The 22,957-nt window shown below is 48.9% G+C and overlaps 7 protein-coding genes across 10 annotated transcripts; 6 read left to right on the top strand and 1 right to left on the bottom strand.

The window, feature by feature from the left end:
* The first annotated feature begins 1,123 nt into the window (after positions 1-1,123).
* Positions 1,124-2,398, top strand: FVEG_07985 (hypothetical protein). Its single transcript, XM_018896732.1, has 2 exons — positions 1,124-2,044; positions 2,095-2,398. Exon 1 carries the CDS (start codon positions 1,210-1,212, stop codon positions 1,816-1,818), a length of 609 nt encoding a protein of 202 aa, XP_018754248.1. The 5' UTR covers positions 1,124-1,209; the 3' UTR covers positions 1,819-2,044; positions 2,095-2,398.
* An 868-nt stretch (positions 2,399-3,266) lies between these two features.
* FVEG_07986 (hypothetical protein) lies at positions 3,267-7,359 on the top strand. Of its 2 annotated transcripts, XM_018896734.1 has the most exons (6): positions 3,300-4,271; positions 4,374-4,655; positions 4,709-5,667; positions 5,721-6,478; positions 6,678-7,038; positions 7,112-7,359. In XM_018896734.1, the coding sequence occupies exons 1-4, from the start codon at positions 3,962-3,964 to the stop codon at positions 5,790-5,792; spliced, it is 1,623 nt and encodes a 540-aa protein (XP_018754250.1). In that variant the 5' UTR covers positions 3,300-3,961; the 3' UTR covers positions 5,793-6,478; positions 6,678-7,038; positions 7,112-7,359. The 2 variants fall into 2 exon arrangements, with proteins under 2 accessions (XP_018754249.1, XP_018754250.1); XM_018896733.1 differs by having other exon boundaries at positions 3,267-4,655.
* A 249-nt stretch (positions 7,360-7,608) lies between these two features.
* Positions 7,609-11,859, top strand: FVEG_07987 (DNA polymerase delta subunit 1). Its single transcript, XM_018896735.1, has 3 exons — positions 7,609-8,590; positions 8,638-10,451; positions 10,561-11,859. The coding sequence occupies exons 1-3, from the start codon at positions 7,832-7,834 to the stop codon at positions 11,300-11,302; spliced, it is 3,315 nt and encodes a 1,104-aa protein (XP_018754251.1). The 5' UTR covers positions 7,609-7,831; the 3' UTR covers positions 11,303-11,859.
* A 2,888-nt stretch (positions 11,860-14,747) lies between these two features.
* On the top strand, positions 14,748-16,274 carry FVEG_07988 (NADP-specific glutamate dehydrogenase; the record flags this gene model as incomplete). Its single annotated transcript, XM_018896736.1, has 3 exons — positions 14,748-14,808; positions 14,867-15,142; positions 15,241-16,274. 3 exons carry the CDS (start codon positions 14,748-14,750, stop codon positions 16,272-16,274), a joined length of 1,371 nt encoding a protein of 456 aa, XP_018754252.1.
* Positions 16,275-17,194: 920 nt separating this feature from the next.
* FVEG_07989 (alpha-methylacyl-CoA racemase) lies at positions 17,195-18,454 on the top strand (the record flags this gene model as incomplete). The annotated part of the gene is made up of 2 exons (XM_018896737.1): positions 17,195-17,255; positions 17,313-18,454. 2 exons carry the CDS (start codon positions 17,195-17,197, stop codon positions 18,452-18,454), a joined length of 1,203 nt encoding a protein of 400 aa, XP_018754253.1.
* A 132-nt stretch (positions 18,455-18,586) lies between these two features.
* Positions 18,587-21,826, bottom strand: FVEG_07990 (vacuolar protein sorting-associated protein 1). Of its 3 annotated transcripts, XM_018896739.1 has the most exons (7): positions 21,520-21,768; positions 21,375-21,461; positions 21,185-21,319; positions 19,740-21,126; positions 19,425-19,686; positions 19,286-19,370; positions 18,589-19,233 (listed from the first exon to the last, which is right to left on the bottom strand). In XM_018896739.1, exons 2-7 carry the CDS (start codon positions 21,425-21,427, stop codon positions 19,065-19,067), a joined length of 2,091 nt encoding a protein of 696 aa, XP_018754255.1. In that variant the 5' UTR covers positions 21,428-21,461; positions 21,520-21,768; the 3' UTR covers positions 18,589-19,064. The 3 variants fall into 3 exon arrangements, with proteins under 3 accessions (XP_018754254.1, XP_018754256.1, XP_018754255.1); XM_018896738.1 differs by having other exon boundaries at positions 18,587-19,233; positions 21,375-21,826; XM_018896740.1 differs by having other exon boundaries at positions 18,587-19,233; positions 19,425-21,126; positions 21,375-21,826.
* A 72-nt stretch (positions 21,827-21,898) lies between these two features.
* On the top strand, positions 21,899-22,878 carry FVEG_07991 (hypothetical protein). Its single transcript, XM_018896741.1, has 2 exons — positions 21,899-22,048; positions 22,102-22,878. Exon 2 carries the CDS (start codon positions 22,175-22,177, stop codon positions 22,286-22,288), a length of 114 nt encoding a protein of 37 aa, XP_018754257.1. The 5' UTR covers positions 21,899-22,048; positions 22,102-22,174; the 3' UTR covers positions 22,289-22,878.
* The last annotated feature ends 79 nt before the right edge of the window (positions 22,879-22,957 follow it).

Here is a 22,957-nt window from a genome sequence, read left to right on the forward strand (position 1 = left end):
TTGAATTCTCACATGCAGCTAGTGAGCACCGGTGGCTTGGTTTTCAGGAGTCTTTATGAGACTTTGGTGGTCTAGTGTCGTCGAAGTCTGCCGCTGGCAACAATACATCCCTTACCTCGATTATTGGTGGGCAGATACTGTTGTTGATCGCTGAGCTGAAGAATTCTCCGGGAAGCTAGCTGCATTTTGTCCCAAAGAAGCTATGTTTGCGATGTGATCCCTTGCAGGCTTCTAATCGTTAGGCCCAACGCCAAGAAGGCGTTCGACGACGACCAACGAGATTAACATATGACCTGAGCGTCGTTAGATGCTTACAACTATATGATGCGTCTGATTAGTCTCTTGCTTCGTGACCTACTATGCTCTGGCCTGTCGGGTAACTCCTCATCAGTGACCGGTGATATGATCCAAGGTGCTAGGCTGTCACTACACGAATTATCAAAAATTGGCAGCGGAACTCAACGACGTCCATGATGGGAAACCCGTAATGCGACTTATGAACTTACATTGCCTTTCAATACTTTGACAAACCGGCAATGGGGTGTTCAGGTAGTAGCCATGATCATGCAGCTTCGAAGCTGTGCAGTTCTCGCCGTGTTGTGGGAGGGCGTAACGAACAAACCCACAAGCAATTGAATTTCACACGGTCTTAACCCAATGAACATACTTTCTGCATATCTTACTTATGCCTTATATGAAAGGCAAAGTCGTGCTTTTCATCACTTCTGTGTATTGAGAAGTGATGGGGTAGTTACAGATGTCGATGGACAATATCCTGGTCATAAGCTAGAAATCTTGACAGCTATTGGATCAAAAGGTTCCGGCAACGTTAGACGCCAATTAGACAAAGAAAGACGCGACAGAGGCAAGATCAGAAAACTCTAAAACAGACGAGTCGCTATACTAAGAACTTGGTTTTCTCCATATTGCTGTTACCAGAAACCAAAAACCAAAAGAATGACAAGGCTATTTGCCCTCGAATGATACTTTGTTGTGATGTGACTACCCTACAATGACGAGGAGGCTGTAGGGACTTGATTTCTCAGCAGGATTGGCTGATGAGTTAAGTGCCTATCAGCCTTGACAAGGCGACCAACCAGAGCGCGAGAAAAAGTTGGTGGCGGATTTTCGCATCTTCAATTCTCCCAACCCACGCACACTCGATTTGCGATCGTGCTGCTGAAGCGATTGTCGAACCGACACTGCCGAATGACCACTACCAACATCGCAATGTCGCAGAATCAGCCCCACGCACAGCCTCCGTTGCCCGAGCGTAATGCATTTATTCACAATTCTGCCATTGCTGGTGCAGTCATTGCACCTCTCGCTATGCTGCTACCACCAAGAAAGATAGATCTTCGATTCTTCGTCCTTGCCAGCGCCTTCTCTCTTGCCACAAACCAGCTCGCCTACGAGTATACAGGCTCGTCGATCTACTCACGGTTCGGAAACCGTGTGGGCTCCATATTTGGAACCGAACTTCCCGAAGGTGCTCAGCGCACCCAACGACTACTACGTGAGCACCGAGAGCGCGAGGCGGCACTCAAAGCTAGGTTAGGCCAACATAATCCACGAAGCGAAGAGGAGAAGACAGGTGTGGCCAAGGCGCTCAATGATGTGTGGATGGGGGGCGAGGAGAAGAATTGGCGAGAGCAGCGTGCCAAAGAGCATCAACAAAAGATGGAAGAGGGCAAGGGTATTGGCGATATCATCATGGAGCAAGTCGCAGATGTCTGGAATGGAAATTGGGGAAAGGGTGCCAAGAAACAAGATGGCGAGACCACAACGGACGACGCTTCATCGATCGGGAAGAAATAGCACTATCTTAACCGAGGAGAGACAACATAGATGTTCAAACAACACTGGAAGGGACCATCCAGTCTTATACCCATTGTCGACAAAATGCGACATGCACAAGACCGAACTGTACCACTATCAACGGAAAAGGCGAAGGTCCGCCAGGGCAATACGACTGTAATGAGCAATGAAGAGGGCTAGGACAACGTATATAGGGCAGCTCATGTCATGTACGATACAACAGTTTGTATAATAATCACGATCTTATCTCATCTACCTAACTCATCAACCACTCAGCAGGAGCATATAGGGCCACTGACCGGAGTGCCACATGAGCAGTCAGCAATCCACAGTGCCAGGCGTTGTCAAGAAGTTTTCAGTCAATGCAGGCTGGCTGCTAGAATATTGAAGTGGTGTTTGCATCATTCATACCACACCCGTCTTGTATAGCGTTTGACACATCGAGCGTTGTCGTGTCCTCGGCCTCCAACACAGAAGGGGGAGCGAATGTTGGAATCCTTTGCCTGCCAATAGTCTTGGCGTTGAGATCATCCCACAAGACTGATTCGTTATGCCATCTGATGTGAGGGGTGAGGTGGACTTCCTGGTATGCATCAAGTTGGGAGCTGTTCTTCTTGCCCAGGAGAGCTTTGCCTCCCGGAACTTGACGTGGAATAGGACGAGACGGAACGCGTAGTTAAATTGTTGTCCACCGCAAAAGATCTCATCGGAACCCGTACATCTGATTGATACGGGTACATGCCATCAACGAGCTCCACTGCGTACAATGAATACGGGAAGACTCGTCAGCTTTAGCAGTGGCTGTGGTCCGTTGCGCTGTAGCGTCAGCCACGGGCTGGAAGCCAAGTATTTCACCACAAATGCATTGGTGATGTGGTTGAGACAATGGAAATGCGTCGACTGGCCTAGCATCCAAGTGCCTGTGATAGCTAGAATATAGGTAGGTGGTAGATTGCAATCAATGAGTTTGTGCCACATTGCTGTACCAGGACAAATGTTCATGTTGGGTAGGCACCTAGTATTACTTATAAAGGAGAGGTGCCCCGGTATCTTTAGGTCGGTAGTTTTTGTGTTCAATCAGAATTTACCTTTGCGCATACCGGAATGATCGAAGTTGACAGCTTGTAATATGTAATAAATATCAGCATCCCTAGTGTTTCGTGATTGCAAGTGCTCTTGTGATCCATAAGCAAGTAGGTATCAATAAAGACTCACATTAGCCACCACAAAAACCGTCATGAATAGAGGTTACTGTTCTAAATTAAGAAGCTGTGGCGCTTGAACATCCATTAACCAGAGTGAGGCTCAATCTTAGCCACACGGCACCACCACCCAAGAACCCTTCTTCCCAGTGATCGACCTTTGGTTGCAGGGATCTATGGCTTACAACTGTCAGCACAGCCCCGGCTTGTACGTCACTCGGCTGTGAGTTGTTTCGTCATGGGCACAAGTCAGCGAGAATAGAACAAATATGCCCTTATTGAGTACCTAATAAACAGGACTTGTTACCTAAGCTGAAGGCTGCCTCAAAATAACGATACCTAACTAGTCAAGCTGCATGATTATTGTATTCCCAAGTATTTCCCCTCTTGTTTTTTCGACGCTCTCATCTTCACTCTTTTGCTTCACTCGTTTGGCTTTTTTTTTTTTACGACGACGCAAATAGAACAGACAGCTTACTCGTTGGGCCCACAGCTTCCACGCGTAAGGCAGTCGCCCAATCAAGAGAGAGCCTCCACGCAATCCAGACCAGTCCTTTCGTCCCTGGCGACCCTTGAAACAACCTGCTCAAGCCTACCTACCTAACCCGTTGAGCTGAAGTTCAGGACTTTGGATTCTGACCAGCCACCTAAGCTTGACCTAGCGCGAGGAATACATTTTATGGTTCAACATCTTTCACTCTGGATCGACAAAGGATTCATTTGACATACACTCACGCATTGTTGTCAATAACGATAAGGGCTTGGATCATTCGACGAGTTACAAAATACCGTCTCTTGATCTGTGACGCCGTCTCGACCCTTCTGAAACAGCTTGTCGCAGTTGTATCCCCTTTCTTTGCCGCTTAGCGGCTTACTCTCATCAACTGCCTACGTAACCTCGTCCCCGTTACTCGAACGAGAATCTCTTGCTTTCGTCAACTATGGCTTCGCACGACTACTACAGCGGTGGCAGCCAACAGGCTCCTTATGGCGCCGGCCCCAACGCTTCTCCCTACTACCAGAATCACGATACCCCTTCGCCGCATTCTACACCAGCACCCCCATACGAGCCTAACTCGTACAACTCACACTATGCTCCCGACACCTCGATCTATCCTGCCGATACTGCCGCGCATATTGTTCCGACCAAACAAACACCATACTCGCCAAACGATATACAATATCCTCCAGCGGGCACTTATGCTAGCCCTTCAGGTCAGAGCTCAAGCCATAACCAGCCTGGTCAAACTGGTCAGTCTCCTTTCGACACCGTCTTTGACGATCATATGTACCCGGCAAACTCGAACACCGGACCGACTCCCAGCTCCAGTACGGCTGACATTGGCCAACAAGGCTTCTATCAAGATACAAGCTATGCTGGAGGGGCCGCCGCTGCGCAGCCTTACGGCCAGGAAGACATTCCCCTTCAAGACCGGACCGCTAAAAATGACGACCCCGAGATGAACGATCATATCTATGACGCCCCTGGACGACCTAAGAAGAAGGGCAAGAAGGGCAAGGTTCGCTTGGGCGAATTGGGTATGATTGGGGCCAACAAGAAGAGGATTCCTTGGGTTGTCTATATCTTTTCTGTGGTCCAAATCGCCATCTTTATCGCCGAAATAGCAAGAATGGGTAAGATGTGAAGACTGATACAGGAGGAAAACTGTCAGCTGACTCATTCACAGGCGTGTTAACAGGAACTCCAATTGCGATCAAACCGCAATTCAACGTATTCATCGGCCCATCTCCCGGTTTACTGATCAACATGGGCGCACGTTATGCCCCCTGTATGCGCAACGTGAAGGGTATCCAAAGTGTGGACAAGAATGCGAAGGGCGCCGTTCTACCTGGTCTACTTTGTCCCAATGCTACCACAGACGACAGTTTCTGCCCTCTTCATGTGGTCTGCGGCTTCGGAGGTGACGTTCCAGATCCTAAGTTTAATGGTGATATCAACCAGAGTCCGGAGCCCAACCAGTGGTACCGATTCATCACCTCAATTTTCATGCACGCCGGTCTCATTCACATCATATTCAACCTTCTTCTGCAGCTTACCATTGCGAAAGAGATGGAGATGGCCATCGGGCCAGTGCGGTTTCTACTCGTTTACATGAGTGCTGGGATTTTCGGCAACATCATGGGTGGAAACTATGCGCCGCCAGGACAGCCATCCGTGGGTGCCTCTGGTGCCCTTTTTGGTATCATTGCATTGGTCCTCCTCGATCTTCTGTACTCATGGAAGGACAGACGCAACCCTGTCAAAGACCTTCTTTTCATCATCCTTGATATGGTAATTGCATTTGTCCTGGGACTTCTTCCCGGCTTGGACAACTTTGTCCATATTGGCGGTTTTCTTATGGGACTCTCTCTTGGCGTCTGTGTCCTGCACTCGCCCAACTCACTGCGACGGCGGATGGGCCAGGAGTTGTCGTACGCAGCCGTTTCTCCCCAGACTGGCGAGACGCCCCCTCACTTTTTCAAGAACCCAGTCGGTTTCTTCAAGGGGCGCAAGCCACTCTGGTGGGCTTGGTGGCTGGTTCGAGCTGCCTTCCTCGTCATGATCATTGTTGTTTTCATTGTTCTCCTGAACAACTTTTACAAGTATCACGACACATGTGATTGGTGCAAGTATCTCAATTGCCTGGTAAGTTTTTCATCACTACTGCTCAAGATGATAAAGTGGCTAACCTCCAACAGCCCATCAACGATTGGTGCGATTGGGGATCTTTTGAGCATCTTAAGGAGCCCAAGAGTTCTTCTTCGTCATAAGATAATAATGAATGGAGGCTAGGTCGGCAGAGATGTACTAAAATCGCATCATATTGAACTGTGCGCAGCTTCAGGAAGCAGCTTGCACCTTAATAAGCAATTTTATTCATTGCGAAACTCGACACCATCGGACATAGCAGCTAGATCATGCTCTTTCAGTGGAAATTGGAGAATGCTCCCTCTTGCTTTCTTTATGTCGATTAATGAAGAAATGATTTATCCAGCGTCACCGTGTGCTTGAACGTGATACTAAGGTCTTACCGGCAACTCTCGGAATGAGTGGTGTCAATGTGACTTGCTGACAACCATCAGCCAGTTGTGCAGTCCTGCAGGCTGTTGCTGCTGGCAAATCATGCATTTGCCCAACACACTACACTTGCACATGGATATGAGACATGGGGTTAGCGATACTATTACATGATATTGCAGCTCTTGGCTGTATACAGGCCCAACCAACATCGCACAATGTCACGCGATACCCCGCAAGTCAGCAATATTGTAACCCAAGGAATGATATACACGACAACTTCACGGTGCTATAAATGGTATAACATTTCCTTCCTGTTGCTCCTTTGTGAACACAATTTCTTCCTCGCCGTCTGTGCAAACATTCTCACACGTGTGGCTCTGGGTCCATGAAGATGGCTCCTTTGAAACATGCTGTTAACCCCCTTTTGTCTGAATGAGTAAGTTCTTTCGCTACTTGATTCTTTTTAACCTATTTTGGGTGAGATGATGAATTCTTTTTATGCATGGCTTAACTGATCTCCCAAGACGGAGTACGGATGCTTGTAGAATGGATGTCTGAATGTGTTCCTCCCCCAGTTTTGCAATCTACTATCAGCCCATCTTAGCGAGCAAACCATGAACTGACTGGAAGAATAGATGCCATGAAAGTCTCTAGACGTCTGTCACGTCGAGGTATTAGTATCATGTGGTACCCTTCAGGATAGTGTGTTCAGCAATCATCTTTGCAGCTGAATTGGTAGTGCAGTCGTTGACAGGTACGTCGAGTCCGATGTCAGTCTTTCCATGGAGCTGTCATATGTGCACGACCAAGGGCCGTTTTCGCTCGAAAGCACAATTACCTAGGAAGCTGCCATGTATCTGAGGTGCGGCTTTTCGGCATGACTCAATCTCTGGCCTGTGTGGAAACGCTTTCGCAGGCGTCTCTCGCAACATGAATACCTAGGGGCTTGTAAATGCTCTTTTATTTTCGACATAAAGTGACATATTAAAATCAAGTGTGAGTTCGGAACAGATCATCGTGCCACCAACAGCCGTTGACCGCGGTTGACCCCTGACATTCAATCTTTCAGTAGACGATCCACGGCCGTAACCTTCGAGATCTGGTAGTGCTGTATCGTTCTTCTAGAAGCCAAACTCTGTGATGCGAGCGTCTACTTTCGCAGGAAACCTATACAGGAAGTTTAGTTTAGATTGGCATGTCTGATCTATCTAATGGTGAACGCATGAATTCGCCAGTTCTCGTCATATATCTTGGCGTTTTCAACAGCCGTAATGGAGTACTGAGGTAGCTAGCCACCACAGAAGAGTTCAGTGTCTCGATAGCTTCTGCGAGGCTGTACACGCAGGGGACCACTGAACGTAAAACGTCCCATCATCTATAGAGTCTCGATGTAAGTGGCCCAGAAACGTTTACGCAGTTGATCTGATTGATCAATGGCCTAGGGTAGGTAAGTTCTCACTCCCGAAGCTATAAGCACCAAGATATGACGCCTGTTCACGTGATCGCGAAGAGTAAGTGGGGTCAGTCACGTCACGACTAACACGAGTCGCGCTACGCGGTCGCTATCAATTAAAGTCGTGTCGCCAAACCCATTAGAAATCTCCCCTGTGAGAGTCTCCCCTCCAACCGTTTAGTGTCAACAATCACAATCCACCAAAGACGTTGTCGAACACTCTTCACTCTCCTTTCCGTGGATGAATACGTGATTGTATAACAGTTTGATTGTCTTTTTCTCTACCCACGTCTCTTGTTCTTTCTTCGTGTGTCGCATTCGCCATCCTCAGTCACCATGGCCAGTGCAGTTCTTCCTCAGAAACGAGTTCTGGGCGAGAGCCACACTCGCCAGAACATCACATCATCTCCCTCCTCAACGAAGAAGCGCAAAGTAGATGCGATACCGTCATCACCTGCTACCGCCCGAGCTCCCAGCTCGCAGCATTACCATCGATCCAAAATGACGTCCACTCAGCCCAAGAGTGCTTTTGAATCAGAAGTACTCGAAAAGCTCAGCCAGGACTTGTCGGACCGCAAACGTAACAACACCGAGAAAGACCAGGCATGGGATAGACCGCCTGTAGTTGACTTCGTACCGGAGCGTGACAGCCTCTGCTTTCAGTCTATTGAAGCTGAGGAGGGTACATTACACGGTGGCCGGGCCACCGTCAAGCTTTTTGGTGTTAATGAAGCAGGAAATTCAGTCATGCTCCATGTAACTGACTTCAAACATTACCTATACGTTCCCGCACCTGTCAACTTCCAACCACAAGACTGTGCAGCCTTCAAGGCATACCTAGAGACTCAGGTCGCTCAACATCAGCCGACCATCCACTCAGTCGCCTTTGCCATGAGAGAGAACATTTACGGATTCCAAGGGAATCAATCGAAACCCTACCTGAAGGTTACCGTGACAGATCCCAAATTTATCAACAAAGTCCGAACAACGATTCAAAGTGGCAATGCAAACTGGAAAGGCATGTGGAGGAACGATGGCGAAATCCAGACTTTTGACAACCTGCAATTTCTACTGCGTTTCATGGTTGACTGCAAGGTAAGAGAAATGCGATATGATGGCTACATGATCTAATATCCACCCAGGTCCGAGGAATGTCGTGGGTTGAAGCTCCCGCTAAGACATACAAAATCATCCCCGATCATGTTCGCCAATCCAACTGTCAAATCGAAGCTGAAGTTAGCTACCTCGATCTCATAGCACACGAACCCGTCGGCGAATGGTCAAAGATGGCACCATTACGTATCCTGTCTTTCGATATCGAATGTGCCGGTCGTAAGGGTATCTTTCCTGAAGCAAACCACGATCCTGTCATCCAGATCGCAAATATTGTTACGCAATATGGAGAAAAGAAGCCATTTGTCAGAAACGTGTTCTGTCTGCAAGAGACGAGCTCGATTGTGGCAACTCAGATTCTTGAGTATGAAAAGGAGGAGAAAATGCTGAGTGACTGGCAAAAGTTTCTTATACGTGCGGACCCTGATATCATCACCGGCTACAATATTTCCAACTTCGATTTCCCATATTTGCTGGACCGAGCGAAACATCTCAAGGTACCTGGTTTCGAATACTGGACTCGAATCCCTAGCATGCAATCTAAAGCCAAGGAGACGAATTTCTCCAGCAAACAGATGGGCAACCGAGATACCAAAGCTACAAATACCAACGGTCGACTGCAATTGGATCTTCTTCAACTGATCCAGCGTGACCATCACCTCAGAAGTTACACGCTGAACTCTGTGTGTGCCAATTTCCTTGGCGAGCAGAAGGAGGATGTCCACCATACAATGATCACAGAACTTTTCAACGGTACACCGGAGTCTCGAAGACGTTTGGCGCTGTACTGCCTGAAAGATGCCTACCTCCCACAAAGGCTGATGGATAAACTCTCTTGTTTGGAAAATTACACTGAAATGGCAAGAGTCACAGGAGTGCCATTCAACTTCTTATTATCTCGAGGTCAGCAAGTCAAGTTCATCAGCCAGTTGTTCCGAAAAGCACTAGAACAGAAACTTGTCATTCCCAATCTCAAGTCAGAGGCTTCTGATGAACAGTATGAAGGAGCTACAGTCATTGAGCCAACCCGAGGTTACTACGATGTTCCAATCGCCACGCTGGATTTCGCCTCTCTATACCCTAGTATCATGCAAGCTCACAACCTTTGCTATACTACCCTGGTCAGTAAGAAGGCGATTGAAGCCTTCAATCTCCAGAAAGACGAGGACTACATCGTCACACCGAATGGAGACACTTTTGTAACAGTCAAGCAACGCAAGGGCTTATTGGCACAAATTCTTGAGGAACTTCTCGCGGCCCGTAAACAGGCCAAACGTGAGTTGGCGGTTGAGACAGATCCGTTCAAGAAGGCTGTGTTGAATGGTCGACAACTGGCTTTGAAAATCAGCGCGAACAGTGTGTACGGTTTGACTGGTGCTACAACAGGCAAGCTTCCATGTCTCGAAATTGCCAGTAGTACAACAAGTTTCGGCCGAAAGATGATTGAGAAGACCAAGGAAGAGGTGGAAAACCGTTACAATATAGCAAACGGATATTCTCACGACGCTCAGGTCATTTACGGTGATACTGATTCCGTCATGATTAAGTTTGGTACCAAAGACCTTCAGGAGGCTATGAAGCTTGGTGAGGAAGCTTCGAAATACGTCTCGGAGAAATTCGTCAAACCCATCAAACTCGAGTTCGAAAAAGTCTACTTCCCATATCTGCTAATCAACAAGAAGCGATATGCTGGTCTATACTGGACGAAACCAGAGAAGTATGACAAGATGGACACAAAGGGTATTGAGACGGTGCGACGTGACAACTGTTTGTTGGTCCAGACGGTCATTGAAAAAGTCTTGCGAATGATCTTGATCGACCAAGATGTTCAAGGTGCCCAAGAGTAAGTTGTTTTTCGAACGACGCTTCAGTATTCCTTTCTTTCTTTGATGTTATCAGACCTCATCAGGCAATGTGGGGGGAAAACGGAATGCTAATGGTAAACTTTCTAGATACGTCAAAGAGACGATTGCCGATCTGCTGCAAAACAAGGTCGACATGTCGAAATTGGTCATCACAAAGGCTCTTACAAAGGACGATTATGCCGCAAAGCAAGCGCACGTCGAGCTGGCGCAACGCATGAAGAAGCGAGATGCAGGCTCGGCACCGGGACTCGGTGACCGAGTGGCCTACGTCATGGTCCGAGGCCCAGCTGGCGCCAAAAACTTCGAGAAGTCGGAGGACCCTATTTACGTGCTTGAGCACAACGTGCCGATAGATACCCGGTACTACCTGGATAACCAACTGGCCAAGCCACTCGGCCGTATCTTTGAGCCGATTCTCGGTGAGACCAAGGCACGCTCTCTCCTTACAGGAGATCATACCCGCACCATCTCGGTTGCAGCTCCCACTGTTGGAGGTCTCATGAAGTTTGCCAAGAAGACACAAACATGCATGGGCTGCAAAAAACCTCTGACAGGGAAAGAAGAGTCACAGGGGGCGGTGTGCTCTAATTGCGCACCTCGCGTTGGTGAGCTTTACAAGAAGACGCTTGATCGCGTGTCAGATTTGGAGGTGCGCTTCGGGCGGCTATGGACCCAGTGCCAGCGCTGTCAGGGCAGCATGCACTGCGAGGTTATCTGCAGTAGTAAAGATTGCCCCATTTTCTATATGCGCATGAAAGCTAAAAAGGACCTGGAGGATGCTGGACGCGAGCTTTCACGTTTCGACGCTGATCAGGCTGCTATGTGGTGAGAGTGTTGTTTCTCCAGACATCTACACCTATTCAACATTCGCAGTTGTCACCTGTTATTTTTATTGTCTTTTATGTCTGTTGAATCACTGGAGAGGGAACTAACGCATCTCTTCCTGGGTGTGGGTGGGAAGATGTGGAGGGTCCTGCTGAGCTGTAATGGAAGAGATGTGTTATAAAATCACGGCCAGACACAGAGATATTGTATGTATAGGCGCAGGAACGAGTTTGGGATTGTTTGTACTCGTATTATGTAGGTAAGGCGTTTTGGGGGTTGTGGCTGCGGGTTCAACGTTGCTGCAGATATCACTGCATATATCTAAGACAGAATAGAGCATACAGCATTGGACATGAAGGCGTTCGAGACTTTGATTTCCCTTACAAACAGCAATGACCAAGTGTTTTTACAGAACCGGATGGAGTGCTTAAAGCCTTGTAACGTAGCAATGGCAACAAAGAAATATTGGGAGATTTCAGTCACAATGCATGGGTTGGAAGTGTAGAATAGCGTAAGTCTAAGTGTTGCTGTCTAATAACGGCGAGAAAGAAGAGAGACACGAATGGCATGATGTTCATTAAATCTTGTGTTCTGGGCTTCTGAGCGGCCAACCCCCCGAAGCATATCGAGGTTGACTGGGAGCTTCTCCGCGGGATGAACCCTGACCGTCAGTTGGGGCAGACTGAAGGTGCTGAACAAAGATTTTGGCAATGGTGAAACCTACAGAGACAAGCAATGATCGGAAAGAAGAGGAGGCCGCGGAACATTTCGGAATGACTGGATAGTCCAAAGCCCAAGGGTAATGAGGGGTGCTGAAGCCTAAAGGGGGGGTATTATAAGTCATGATGAGCTGGAAGTTGGGGGCAGTTCATGAGGGAACATATTCATGATGAATGTGGCCAGTGCTTAATCCTCGGGCTATAGCCGATTCCCAGTGGTTCGGTGTTGAAGCCCGGGAATTTTGACTGCTCCTTGAAGTTTTCGGAGGACACCCGAAGCATCTGGTCTCATTGCTTTCTCATGGAGATGTATGTCCGGATGGATCAACCAGTTCCGTAAACGGCGGCGGACGGCTAAACGTTCACGATGAAGACCAAAAAAATTGTTGATGTCGGGAGGGAGCGAGGCACGGTAGTCTCGGTCAAAAGCATGGCGAGGGATGAAACGGAAGCTAAAGTCTTCTAATCGGTCCGGGAAGACATGTTTTGACAATTTGACAGGCGCTTCACTGATGAATTAGAGAATGCTGTGACAGGACAGGCTCCCCCAGATTATTTTATCCTAGTATCCCCACCACTGAGTGAATTGTAGAGCGCCAGTGATTATTCGTTCGGAAAGGATTTCGGCAACATATCATGGTCTGGGGCTGCTTATGTTGTGATTTGATAGATCTTTTTCCGGCACTGGTTGATCAAGAGCGCCATTGGTCAGGGGAAGAGTTGATGTCAATTCATTCTTCAAACAAGATGACAAGGCGGCCAATAAGAACGTCTTGATAATATAGAGACTAGGTATCCGTACGGATAGGTAGGTATGTAACAGTTACAGTTCAGGGTCCGGGGAGTGTCGATATGTGCTGCGCGTCAATGGGGCCACCGCGAATATCACTGACAATAGGGCAAGGATAATTGTCCCGGCGCATGCTGTATTTCCAAGTTGGCTGGGTCGGAGCAAGACGCTGGTGACGGGACAAGGGTAAGATGCAACGGTATGAGCTATTCCCGCATTCTGAGTTGTCGCTGATTCGACAGAAGGCAAAAGAGATTTCCTTTTCCAGATATAAAGAAGGAGTTTGGCTTGGGAATTGGTAATGGATTGTTTGATTTGACGCGCTTGGCCAGGCTAAAGTCCCGGGAACCTGGCCTGGCCTGGCTGATGCATCTACACACACACGACACAGGACTTTTTAATGTTAATATTTAGGTTAATTAATTAGCAGTGTGGTGGTGGGCTTGGGGATGAGGCACTTTTTTTCTCATCCCGCTAGACAGACACACAGATCACCTCTCAAACAAAAAATATCCTGGAGTCGTCGTCCTTTGAGCGTGGGATGCAGCAAGGGACCTACCGTGATTATATGTCGTGTGGGGTTATTTGTTAGCTGAGAAGGTCCATGCTTACCTGGGGATATACTGAGAGTAGTGCAACAGTCAGGCCAGCTCAGTTTGGCGCTGAGCATGAATTACAATGATGAATAAAGGCATTGATGAACGGATAAACGTCGATGATGATTTCACACAAGCCAAGATAAGATGTGCATGCAATCTACAGTAGTACCCCCACCACGCAAGCCTAAGAGCGACGGTGGCAAGCGTGGAGGTGAAGTGCTGTAAGGTATAGAACGAATGGAGGGGATCTGATAATGGATTGGAATAATGGGCGTTGGCTAATAGGAACGGTATCATGAATAATGAATGGCTGAAAACATGGCGTCTTTGATCTTTACTACAGAGGGCATGGCATGGTACGACGGCAGCCAGGACCTACATTGCCGGAGTGAGCGAGCGAATATCGGAGGTGCCCATGAGAATGGGAGGCTAATAAGGTACCCGTATGCGCGCGACATATGAGAGACCGAGATCCATTGGCCAGATGGTGGGGAAGAAACGGAGTTTGCACGGAGGAGCTAGCTCACGGCAGCTGTAAAGACCCTGGTGTAGTAGTAATAGATTAGTGCTCTCTCTCACATGCAAGTTGCTAAGGTGAGGCATGAATCTCATGTGGTTATTTGAAAGCTCCTACTACCTTGGATGGCAGATGAAAACGACAACATGTGTTTCGTCTATGTCTCCCGCATACAAATTCTTCAACTTACAAGACCACAACCACAACCACAACCCCAACTCCAGACGACCAGACATCATGGGAAAAAATTGGAACCCCCCCAGGGGTGTGTGATGTCGCTCCTTGTCGATGTCAATGTGGGGTGTAACACTAGACTGGGGTTTATCGGGAACGACAGAGATTAGGGTGTGTCTTGTCACTCGATTAGATGGGATAATGGCAACGCGATTGCCTATCGAGTGAGCTTTTTTCTGACTCCCGTCCTTTATCTCTGAACACGGAAGACAAGGTACTTTGCCTTTGTCGCATGTTTGTGTGCCGTGCCGTGCGTGCTAAGCTGAGCTCATGTAGTACCTACTAAGGTAACACACTACCTACCTAATGTATCCCGTCCTGGCATCGGTCTTGTATCGGATGCGGACGCGGACCTCGATGCCATGACGGAAAGAGTGATGGAGCGAGCCAAGCGACCATCTCTTGCCATTCTTTTGCAGTCCTCGATAACCATATAAACCTCGCCCTCCCGTCGCCTTTCAAGACGCTTTCCCTCCCTCCTTATCTCACCTCCCATTGACACGTCTCGAAAAGTGTATCGAACCTCTTCGCAATCTTGCTCCTAGAAGGAATCTATTTATCAATCACCACTCTCGACACACACATCCCAAATGCAGCTGAACACCATGTCTCACCTTCCCCAAGAGCCCGAGTTCGAGCAGGCTTATGGCGGTAGGTAACCCATTTATGTACATTAATGAGAACATAAACCCTAACTTGCAATCTCTAGAGCTCGCCTCTGCCCTCGAGAACAGCTCCCTCTTCAACGAGCACCCCGAGTATCGTACTGCCCTTGCTGTGGCCGCCATCCCTGAGCGTGTCATTCAGTTCCGTGTCGTCTGGAACGACGACAAGGGTAACCTCCAGGTCAACCGCGGTTACCGCGTCCAGTTCAACGGTGCCCTTGGCCCCTACAAGGGCGGTCTTCGATTCCACCCCAGCGTCAACCTGTCCATTCTCAAGTTCCTTGGTTTCGAGCAAATCTTCAAGAATGCCCTGACTGGCCGTAAGTGACCTCATCGCCGCGCTTGTCTGGTCCCTGCATATTGCGGGGCGATGGAATTGGCACAAGTGAATGAACCAGACTCGCTAACATTGTTCTAGTCAACATGGGTGGTGGCAAGGGTGGTGCCGACTTCGACCCCAAGGGCAAGTCAGATGCCGAGATTCGACGATTTTGCCAGGCTTTCATGACTGAGCTGTCCAAGCACATTGGTGCTGAGACTGATGTCCCTGCTGGTGACATCGGTGTCGGTGGCCGAGAGATCGGTTACCTCTTTGGCGCCTACCGCAAGCTTCGCAACCGTTGGGAGGGTGTCCTCACTGGAAAGGGTCTTTCATGGGGTGGTAGCTTGATCCGACCTGAGGCTACTGGTTACGGTCTCGTCTACTATGTTGAGTACATGCTCAAGCACGCCAACCGTGGCACCTTCGAGGGCAAGCGTGTTGCTCTGTCCGGCTCCGGAAATGTCGCCCAGTACGCTGCTCTCAAGATCATCGAGCTCGGTGGCTCCGTTGTCTCTCTTTCCGACTCCAAGGGTGCTCTCGTCGCCAAGGAGGGTTCTTCCTTCACACCCGAGCAAATTCACAACATTGCTGCCCTCAAGATCAAGCACCAAGCCCTGACCACTTTCGAGCACGATGGGCAGTTCACATGGATTGAAGGTGCCCGTCCTTGGGTCCATGTTGGCAAGGTCGACATTGCCCTCCCCAGTGCTACTCAGAACGAGGTCAGCAAGGAGGAGGCCCAGGCTCTTGTTGACGCTGGCGCCTTCATCGTCGCTGAGGGTTCCAACATGGGCTGCACTGCTGAGGCTATTGATGTCTTCGAGGCCCACCGCAAGGAGAAGGGTGCTGATGCTCTCTGGTACGCCCCTGGCAAGGCCTCCAACTGTGGTGGTGTCGCTGTTTCCGGCCTTGAGATGGCTCAGAACAGCCAGCGTATCCAGTGGACCGAGAAGGAGGTTGATGACCGCCTCAAGGCCATTATGAAGGACGCCTTTGTCGCCGGTCTCGAGACTGCTCAGAAGTACGTTGAGGCCAAGGAGGGTGAGCTTCCCAGCTTGATTGCTGGTAGCAACATCGCCGGCTTCATCAAGGTTGCTGAGGCCATGCACGACCAGGGTGACTGGTTCTAAATGGACAGTTAAGGATGGCTGGAGCGAGATAAGAGACCTATCAGAGAGACCGCAATACCCGAGCTGGGCTCACATCAAGGGTCTCTGATCTTCTCACCATGATTATCTCGCCCAGAGTCGACCTATTTCTGCACGAAAAGGAGTTTCATTCTTGGCTACTATCAGGGCATGCATACTGTTGGGCGTTGGCGGGGTTTCAAGAAGGGGATTACTTTTGTTTTTCTTCACGATAGACGTGGGCCTGGATCTTATATAGCTTTTTTCACCTTTTTCCTTTTACTTTTTCTCCTTTTCAGCCCGATAGAATGAGGAATGAAACAAAATGCTTTGATTCAAAGTTTATGAGAGCGCTGTGATATATGTTTGGTTAACTTGATTGCATGTACCTCAGAAGAGTATAAGCTTGATCGTTTCAAAAATGGTCAAATCTTAACCGTTGTCATTGGATCATGATTCTATTTCACTCAATGATAGTTTCAGGGGCATCAGGTGGTCCAGTAAAGAGGCCCTGTTTCTTTCAATGTGGTATAAATTTCTTTAGTATCGCGTGCTGCGCTTCAATGCGATCCAAGGTCTCACGTATTTGCGGTGAAGTTCATTCATAGCCGTCTCCACTTCGGCATGTAACATTAAGTACCTAGCCAAGGATCTGGGACAGAATGGACGCGGCGTTTCCTAGTCTACTAGTCTGGGTAAATCTATGGTTTGTGATTGTTCACTTGTGGAACCTCGGTTGATGGTGTTACCGCGGGGAAGTGTTACCTCCGTAAAAGCTTCTAAGGCGTCGGATCTTATATATCCCCTTCGTTCTAGTTGTAAGTCAGATATGATTCCTTCAGCCTTACTTGATGTAATTGAAGGCCTTGGTTTGACCCTACTGCTGCATACTTAATCTCATCTTACCTTCAATATCGCCTACCATGGTGCAGCATCCTCCTTTGACTGGCATCAAGGTGCTAGAATTCGCTGGTCTTGCTCCTGGTGAGTACACCAAAGACGAATGAAAGAGCAAAGTTGATGAGCCGATTTTCTTTGAAGGACCTTATGCTGGCATGTTGCTCGCTGACGCAGGTGCCTCGGTTCTCCGCATAGACCGTGCTCGACCCGACGCATCTGCTCCTACAGAAGACATGCTAGCCCGGCATAAATCCTCCATATCCGTGGATCTCAAATCAGAGCGGGGTGTTGGGCTTATAAGGCGCCTCGTTGCTGAGGCCGATGTCCTCATTGACCCTTTTCGTCCGGGCGTACTCGAGAAACTGTCTCTGGGTCCGGATGAGCTGTGCCGTATTAACCCAAGGCTTATATATGGTCGCATGACAGGGTTCCGGCGTGATGGAAAATATGCACTAATGGCAGGCCACGATATCAACTATCTCGCCGTTTCAGGTACGCTGGGAATGCTGGGCAGAGATGGCGAGAAGCCGCATCCGCCATGGAACATTCTGGCCGACTTTGCTGGTGGAGGAGCAATGCTATTCGAAGGTATCTTGATGGCTATCATCTCAAGACAATCTTCTGGCCGCGGACAAGTCGTCGAGGCAAACATGGTAGATGGAAGCTCATATCTGACCACTTTTCCTCGAATGGCGCTCAAGACGATAGTGGGCAGCAGTGGCCGAGGAAACAATCTGCTCGATGGAGGTGCTCCCTTTTACGACACTTACGAGACATCGGATGGCAAATATGTCGCCGTCGGAGCTCTTGAACCGCAGTTCTTTGCCGTTCTTCTACGCGGGCTCGAGATTGCTGGTCAAGGATGGGAGGAAGATCAGCACAACAGAGATCGCTGGCCCGAGCTTCGGCATTTATTGGCAAATAAGTTTCGAAGCAAGACTCGTGCCCAGTGGGAACTAGTCTTCGATGGTACAGATGCGTGTTGCACCCCAGTGCTGGAGTATAGCGAACTAGAGGACGACCCCAAGCGGGAAGGTGACCAGAGACCGGCGGTGACCTTGCGGGAGACGCCGTGTCTTGCTGTGAAAGAGGGTGTAGGGCATACAGACCCAGCTCGGTTTGGACAAGGCCCAGGTGTGCCCGGAGACGGCTATAGAGCGAAGCTGCTGAAGCCTGGAGTAGGTGGGGAAGAAGTCTTGAGGAACTGGTTGGGATGGGAGAACGGAACCGATTATGTACTGGAGCGGGGAGGATTCGTGCTCAAGGAGCTTTCCAAGCTGTGACATGTACTATGTATGAGCGCCGTATCTTATACAAGGCACCATTGGCTTGCGCCAATGACAGAAAGACCAGATAACTTGTGTATTAGGACAGAGGCACCAAAGAGAGAGAGAGAGAGAGAGAGAGAGAGAGAGAGAGAGAGAGAGAGAGAGAGAGAGCTGCGTTGGATGCACACTCAGAAGGGCAATGATTATATATTCTACCTACAACAGGACCTCTCTACACAATTTACCGAGAACTAACAAGTAAGCTTGGTAGAAAGCGCAAACCAGTAGCTGTCCAGCCAACACATTACCACCATTTGCTCCCGCATCCTCGACAGCACCCCAGGACGAAACCACGCCTGCAAACCCTGTCGCACACAAGGGCCAAGCCATGCATCCCAATACAAGTCATTAAGCAGTCTACTCTAGGCCTCCCCTGAAAAGTGTGGTATCGAAAAGTATAAATAAAGTGATGCTCAGGACGTCATGAGAAGAGGCCGGGAGACGACTGCTGGGTAGTGATACCCCTGGGGCGTTTGATTCGTAGGTGGAGAAGCTGCAAAAGGGCTCAGTCTGACCCCGATGCTGAGCAGGGAAGTCATGATAAGAGTCTTTGTCCATCACCACATCACTGCACTTGACTGACGATCTCACTAGCCTTCGAGAGAGACTCAACCATCTGCTGGCACTCCTTTCTCCGTCGGATTGTGAAGTCACTCTCTTTCAGAAGGTCATCCAATGTGTCGGTTCGGTACATGTTCTCCAAGAGTTCTCGTTGCATTTCGTCCTTGGTAAACCTGTAGCTGATATTAGACAACTTGAGGGAATCTCTGGCCGCGGAACACTTACTGCACAAGATTCAGCATGACAGCCTTGGGGACCATGTCAATCATGGTTCGCTTGACAATATTATAGTAAGAGGAGATGAGGAGCTCTGTACAATCATTAGTATTATATCATAGGAGTCAAACGATTCATCTAAACGTACTGATAACCTCAACCTCGATGTTCTCGCGTTCTGACAGGGTACCGGAAGCTTTGAGAGTGGGTGGAGGAGCTTCCATAGCGGCGGCCTTTTTCTTGTTCTTGGCCGCGAAGAAACTACCAAAAAAGCCCGAGTTACCGGCGCTATCGGCATCGGGGACTGTTGGGCTGGCAGCCCGGGGGGTTGATGCAAGTGGCTTGCCAGTCTTGGGATCAACCTGAACAGGCTTGCTGGGGTTGTATCGCTCATTCACCATCGCCATTGCCTAATATATCAGTTTAGAGACATTTCAAGGAAGCTCAAGATCGAACAACTTACTCGGTGACCGTTCAAAAAGTCGGGGTGGCCTGTGTTGACATAGCATGACTCCATAGCCACCAAATCTCTGACAAGCTTGTTGGTAGGTTCCATAGCCTTCTTGAAAAAAGCAATTACCACGCCATGCATCTTTTCCTTCAGTTGAGGGTATCGGCGGTAAAGCTGCTTGGCGAGAAGCTGTGACAGAATTCGAACAAGTTCATCGTATACGAGAGAAACACACTTCAGGCTGGGATCTTCCAATCGCTTGATCTGCTGCTTCACAATCAGTTCGAAAGCGGTAGTACCAACAAATAGCGCTGGTGAAGATCCAGAAGAGTTATAGAGGATGGTACGGATGTCGACATCCTTGACAACATCAAATGGGTCAATGGCCTTAACACCATTCGAGTAAAGCTCGTGGAAGACAAAGCTGATACGAGCACCTCCCGAAAGCTCAGTGCTGGACAGCTCAGTGTTGTTACCATCCAGAACTGTGCGCCACTCATTGGTGAACTCGGTGATAATATTAAGAACGATGTTGGCGCTATTGCCGAGCATGGAGGGGCCGAGGCTTTCCAGCTCAGCCGAGTACTTCTGAAGAGAACTGCTGATGCGGGCCTTGATGTCAGGCAGGGTCTGTTTGATGTGCATCATGAGAATGAGATTAAGTTTGCGCGCGAGATAAGGAGTTCCACAGTATGAGCTCTTGTTTCGGTAAGCCTTATGGTTTTCGAAAAAGTTCTTCTCAGCCTCGAGCGCCTGGTTGATGGCCTTTCGGTTATCAATATCTCGTTGGCCTCGATTCACAACGGGGACGTAGCCCAACCGAAGAGGAATGACACGGTTCGACAGAATATCGATGACATCGGTTCCCTCATCCATCAGATCAACCTTGGTTAAGACTCCGATAGTCCTTTGACCTTCAGGGTCAACCTCTCGTGCCAGCTTGAGACCGTCCGAGTTGGCCAAATCCTGGTTGGCGGCAGTGACTGCAAGTATGATGGCGTTGGACTTGCCAATATGCTTAAGAACCATCTCCCTGATCTGTCGTTCGATATCGCGGGGCTGGTCTCCGACTGGGACCTTGGTAAGGCCGGGCAAATCGACCAGGGTCAGAGTGAGGACGTTGGGAGAGTAGATACGAAGGTTGATGGGAGCGGGGGAGATGCCGGCATTTCGTCCAACCTTGGCTTCTGTCTCTCTCGAGATCTCGTCTCGAATCTTGGAGAAGTCGTAGAACTTCTGCCCAGGGGCATGAAGGAACTCTCCCCACTCATCGGCATTGGCCTGCTTATCGTTGGTGGTATCAACCTCCTCGGCCTTGACTCCATTGCTCTGGGGCGCGCGGTTGATGAGTTGAAGAACGAGGGGACGTCGGGTTACAATACCAGAGCCTCGGGGCAGGCTGAGAGGGGCGGTCAGTCTGAAAGCGACCTAACATAGGCGGTATGTAGCAAACTCACAAGTCTCGACCGACAATATTCTCCAAAACTGAACTCTTTCCACTTGACTGACTTCCCACCACGGCGATCTGAGGCAAGTCGATAGGGTTGTTGACACCGACAGTCGCGAAAACATCCTGAAGCTTATTGACAAGTCTATCAATGGAAGTTAGAGGTAGGGTAGATTTGGAGGGTTGGCATCGTGACTAACTGGATCAGGGCGGGATCCGAAATGCCGCCCTGCGAAGCAAGGGTGCCGCTCATGTTCGTTGATTCTTCCAGCTTGAAACTGTGTACGCTTGAACGATGCGTAAGATCGAGTGAGTTGAAAACGATGGGTGGGGGAGGAGGGTTACTGGTTTATTTAACCTCCGGAAAGCGGTCGAGGCAAAAGATAGCAGGAAACGTTGCGCAAGCTTGGAAAAAGGCACCACAGCAGCCCAGGTTGGTCTGTCAGTCTTTCAATCGTACAAGTCGTGAGAATGAACAGCGTTCGGGGTTAGAAGGTCGTTGTATATAAGTGATGGGTGGTGTTGCTAGAATAAAGGAGGGAACTCGCAGGACGACAGCGAGTTCACGAGCCTAACGGCACTAAGAATTGCGCGCCGCATTACGTCCTTACATTGTGCCACAACAGTGTGGCGCAGGAATTCCCAATCTCAGCTTTTATTGCCTTACATAACTGGTCCAAAAGCTTAGCGTTCCCATCAATCATACTGCACGTGACGGCCCTGAATATCATTCTGGCCAACATGGAAGCTCAGAACTCTGTAGCCTGATGAACACGTCAGCCTGTGATGGTCCCAAAGATAAAAATGGTTGCCTTCCTTTAGGCGGCATACCTAAGAGACGCCATGACGATACTGTCATAACATGGCTTCAATGGTAGGTAGGTAGCCCCTCCTGCTTGTAGGCCCTCAATACTTATATATGTTCAGATTCAAGGTACCTATTCATCTCACTTATCAAAATACAATCAAAAGGCGAAACAAAACGGATTTTGGATTTAACATGTGTCTGATTCTATTCAGTCAACCCAGGAGCGGTTCATTTGATTTGTCAATCCTATTTTGTCGGTGCTTTACAGGTTTCATTGCAGTACTTCAAGGACACTTGTACTATTAGACCGACCCCTGTTTATACAATCAGTTCCCGCCTTTTGATGTCAATCTTCAGGCGGCGATAAAAACCTGATCAGCCATGCCTCGATTCTAATTTGCTACTTTGAAAAGAAAAAGGAGTTATCTCGAAGCCCTAACAGGGCATAGGAGAGGGAATGAAATACAGAAGTAGTGGAAGAGCTACAACCACAAGATGTCCGTCTTTTGGACGATATCCATTGTAAGCTGGTACATAGGTAGCTCCTAATGTGGCAGCTTGCTCGGGAACTGTCAGCATGGTGGTAGACTTTGTATTAGAGAATGCAGCAGAGGAGCCGTCAGAACATAAAAGTTTCTGGTCACCCCCTTGACGAAAAGCACACTGTAAGACATCCTCGGGATTTCACATAGCCAGGCGCAGTCCAGGACTCGGGAGTATCTCATCATTTGCGGTGACGATACGATTTGAACGTCATCAGCTAAGGCTGCAGTGGTGTGGGGTGACACTGCGTCTTAAGTCGAGACGCTAACTGACGGATGGGTGAGATGTTCCATGAGGTCTTTGAGTTGGCTGTCAATAAGAGAATACGTGCCTATATAATTTATTTTTTGGGGTAAAAGAAAGAAAATTACCTATCAAAAGTGATGGGATATCCAAATAGGTAGGAAACAGAGGCAATGCTGAATAGGCTAA

The sequence above is a fragment of the Fusarium verticillioides genome, chromosome 3 (assembly GCF_000149555.1).
Source record: "Fusarium verticillioides 7600 chromosome 3, whole genome shotgun sequence".
NCBI classification, from domain to species: Eukaryota; Fungi; Ascomycota; class Sordariomycetes; order Hypocreales; family Nectriaceae; genus Fusarium; species Fusarium verticillioides.

Excerpts from the sequence above, each read along its gene's own strand:
- FVEG_07987 (XM_018896735.1), top strand. The coding sequence starts at position 7,832 with ATGGCCAGTGCAGTTCTTCCTCAGAAACGAGTTCTGGGCGAGAGCCAC. Across the intron at positions 8,591-8,637 it reads GTTTCATGGTTGACTGCAAG|GTCCGAGGAATGTCGTGGGT; the intron begins GTAAGAGAAATG and ends ATATCCACCCAG. Across the intron at positions 10,452-10,560 it reads GATGTTCAAGGTGCCCAAGA|ATACGTCAAAGAGACGATTG; the intron begins GTAAGTTGTTTT and ends TAAACTTTCTAG.
- FVEG_07991 (XM_018896741.1), top strand. The coding sequence starts at position 22,175 with ATGTGTCTGATTCTATTCAGTCAACCCAGGAGCGGTTCATTTGATTTG.
- FVEG_07985 (XM_018896732.1), top strand. The coding sequence starts at position 1,210 with ATGACCACTACCAACATCGCAATGTCGCAGAATCAGCCCCACGCACAG.
- FVEG_07986 (XM_018896733.1), top strand. The coding sequence starts at position 3,962 with ATGGCTTCGCACGACTACTACAGCGGTGGCAGCCAACAGGCTCCTTAT. Across the intron at positions 4,656-4,708 it reads CGCCGAAATAGCAAGAATGG|GCGTGTTAACAGGAACTCCA; the intron begins GTAAGATGTGAA and ends ACTCATTCACAG. Across the intron at positions 5,668-5,720 it reads GCAAGTATCTCAATTGCCTG|CCCATCAACGATTGGTGCGA; the intron begins GTAAGTTTTTCA and ends AACCTCCAACAG.
- FVEG_07990 (XM_018896738.1), bottom strand. The coding sequence starts at position 21,427 with ATGAGCGGCACCCTTGCTTCGCAGGGCGGCATTTCGGATCCCGCCCTG. Across the intron at positions 19,371-19,424 it reads CATCGAGGTTGAGGTTATCA|AGCTCCTCATCTCCTCTTAC; the intron begins GTACGTTTAGAT and ends ATGATTGTACAG. Across the intron at positions 19,234-19,285 it reads GTCATGCTGAATCTTGTGCA|GTTTACCAAGGACGAAATGC; the intron begins GTAAGTGTTCCG and ends TATCAGCTACAG.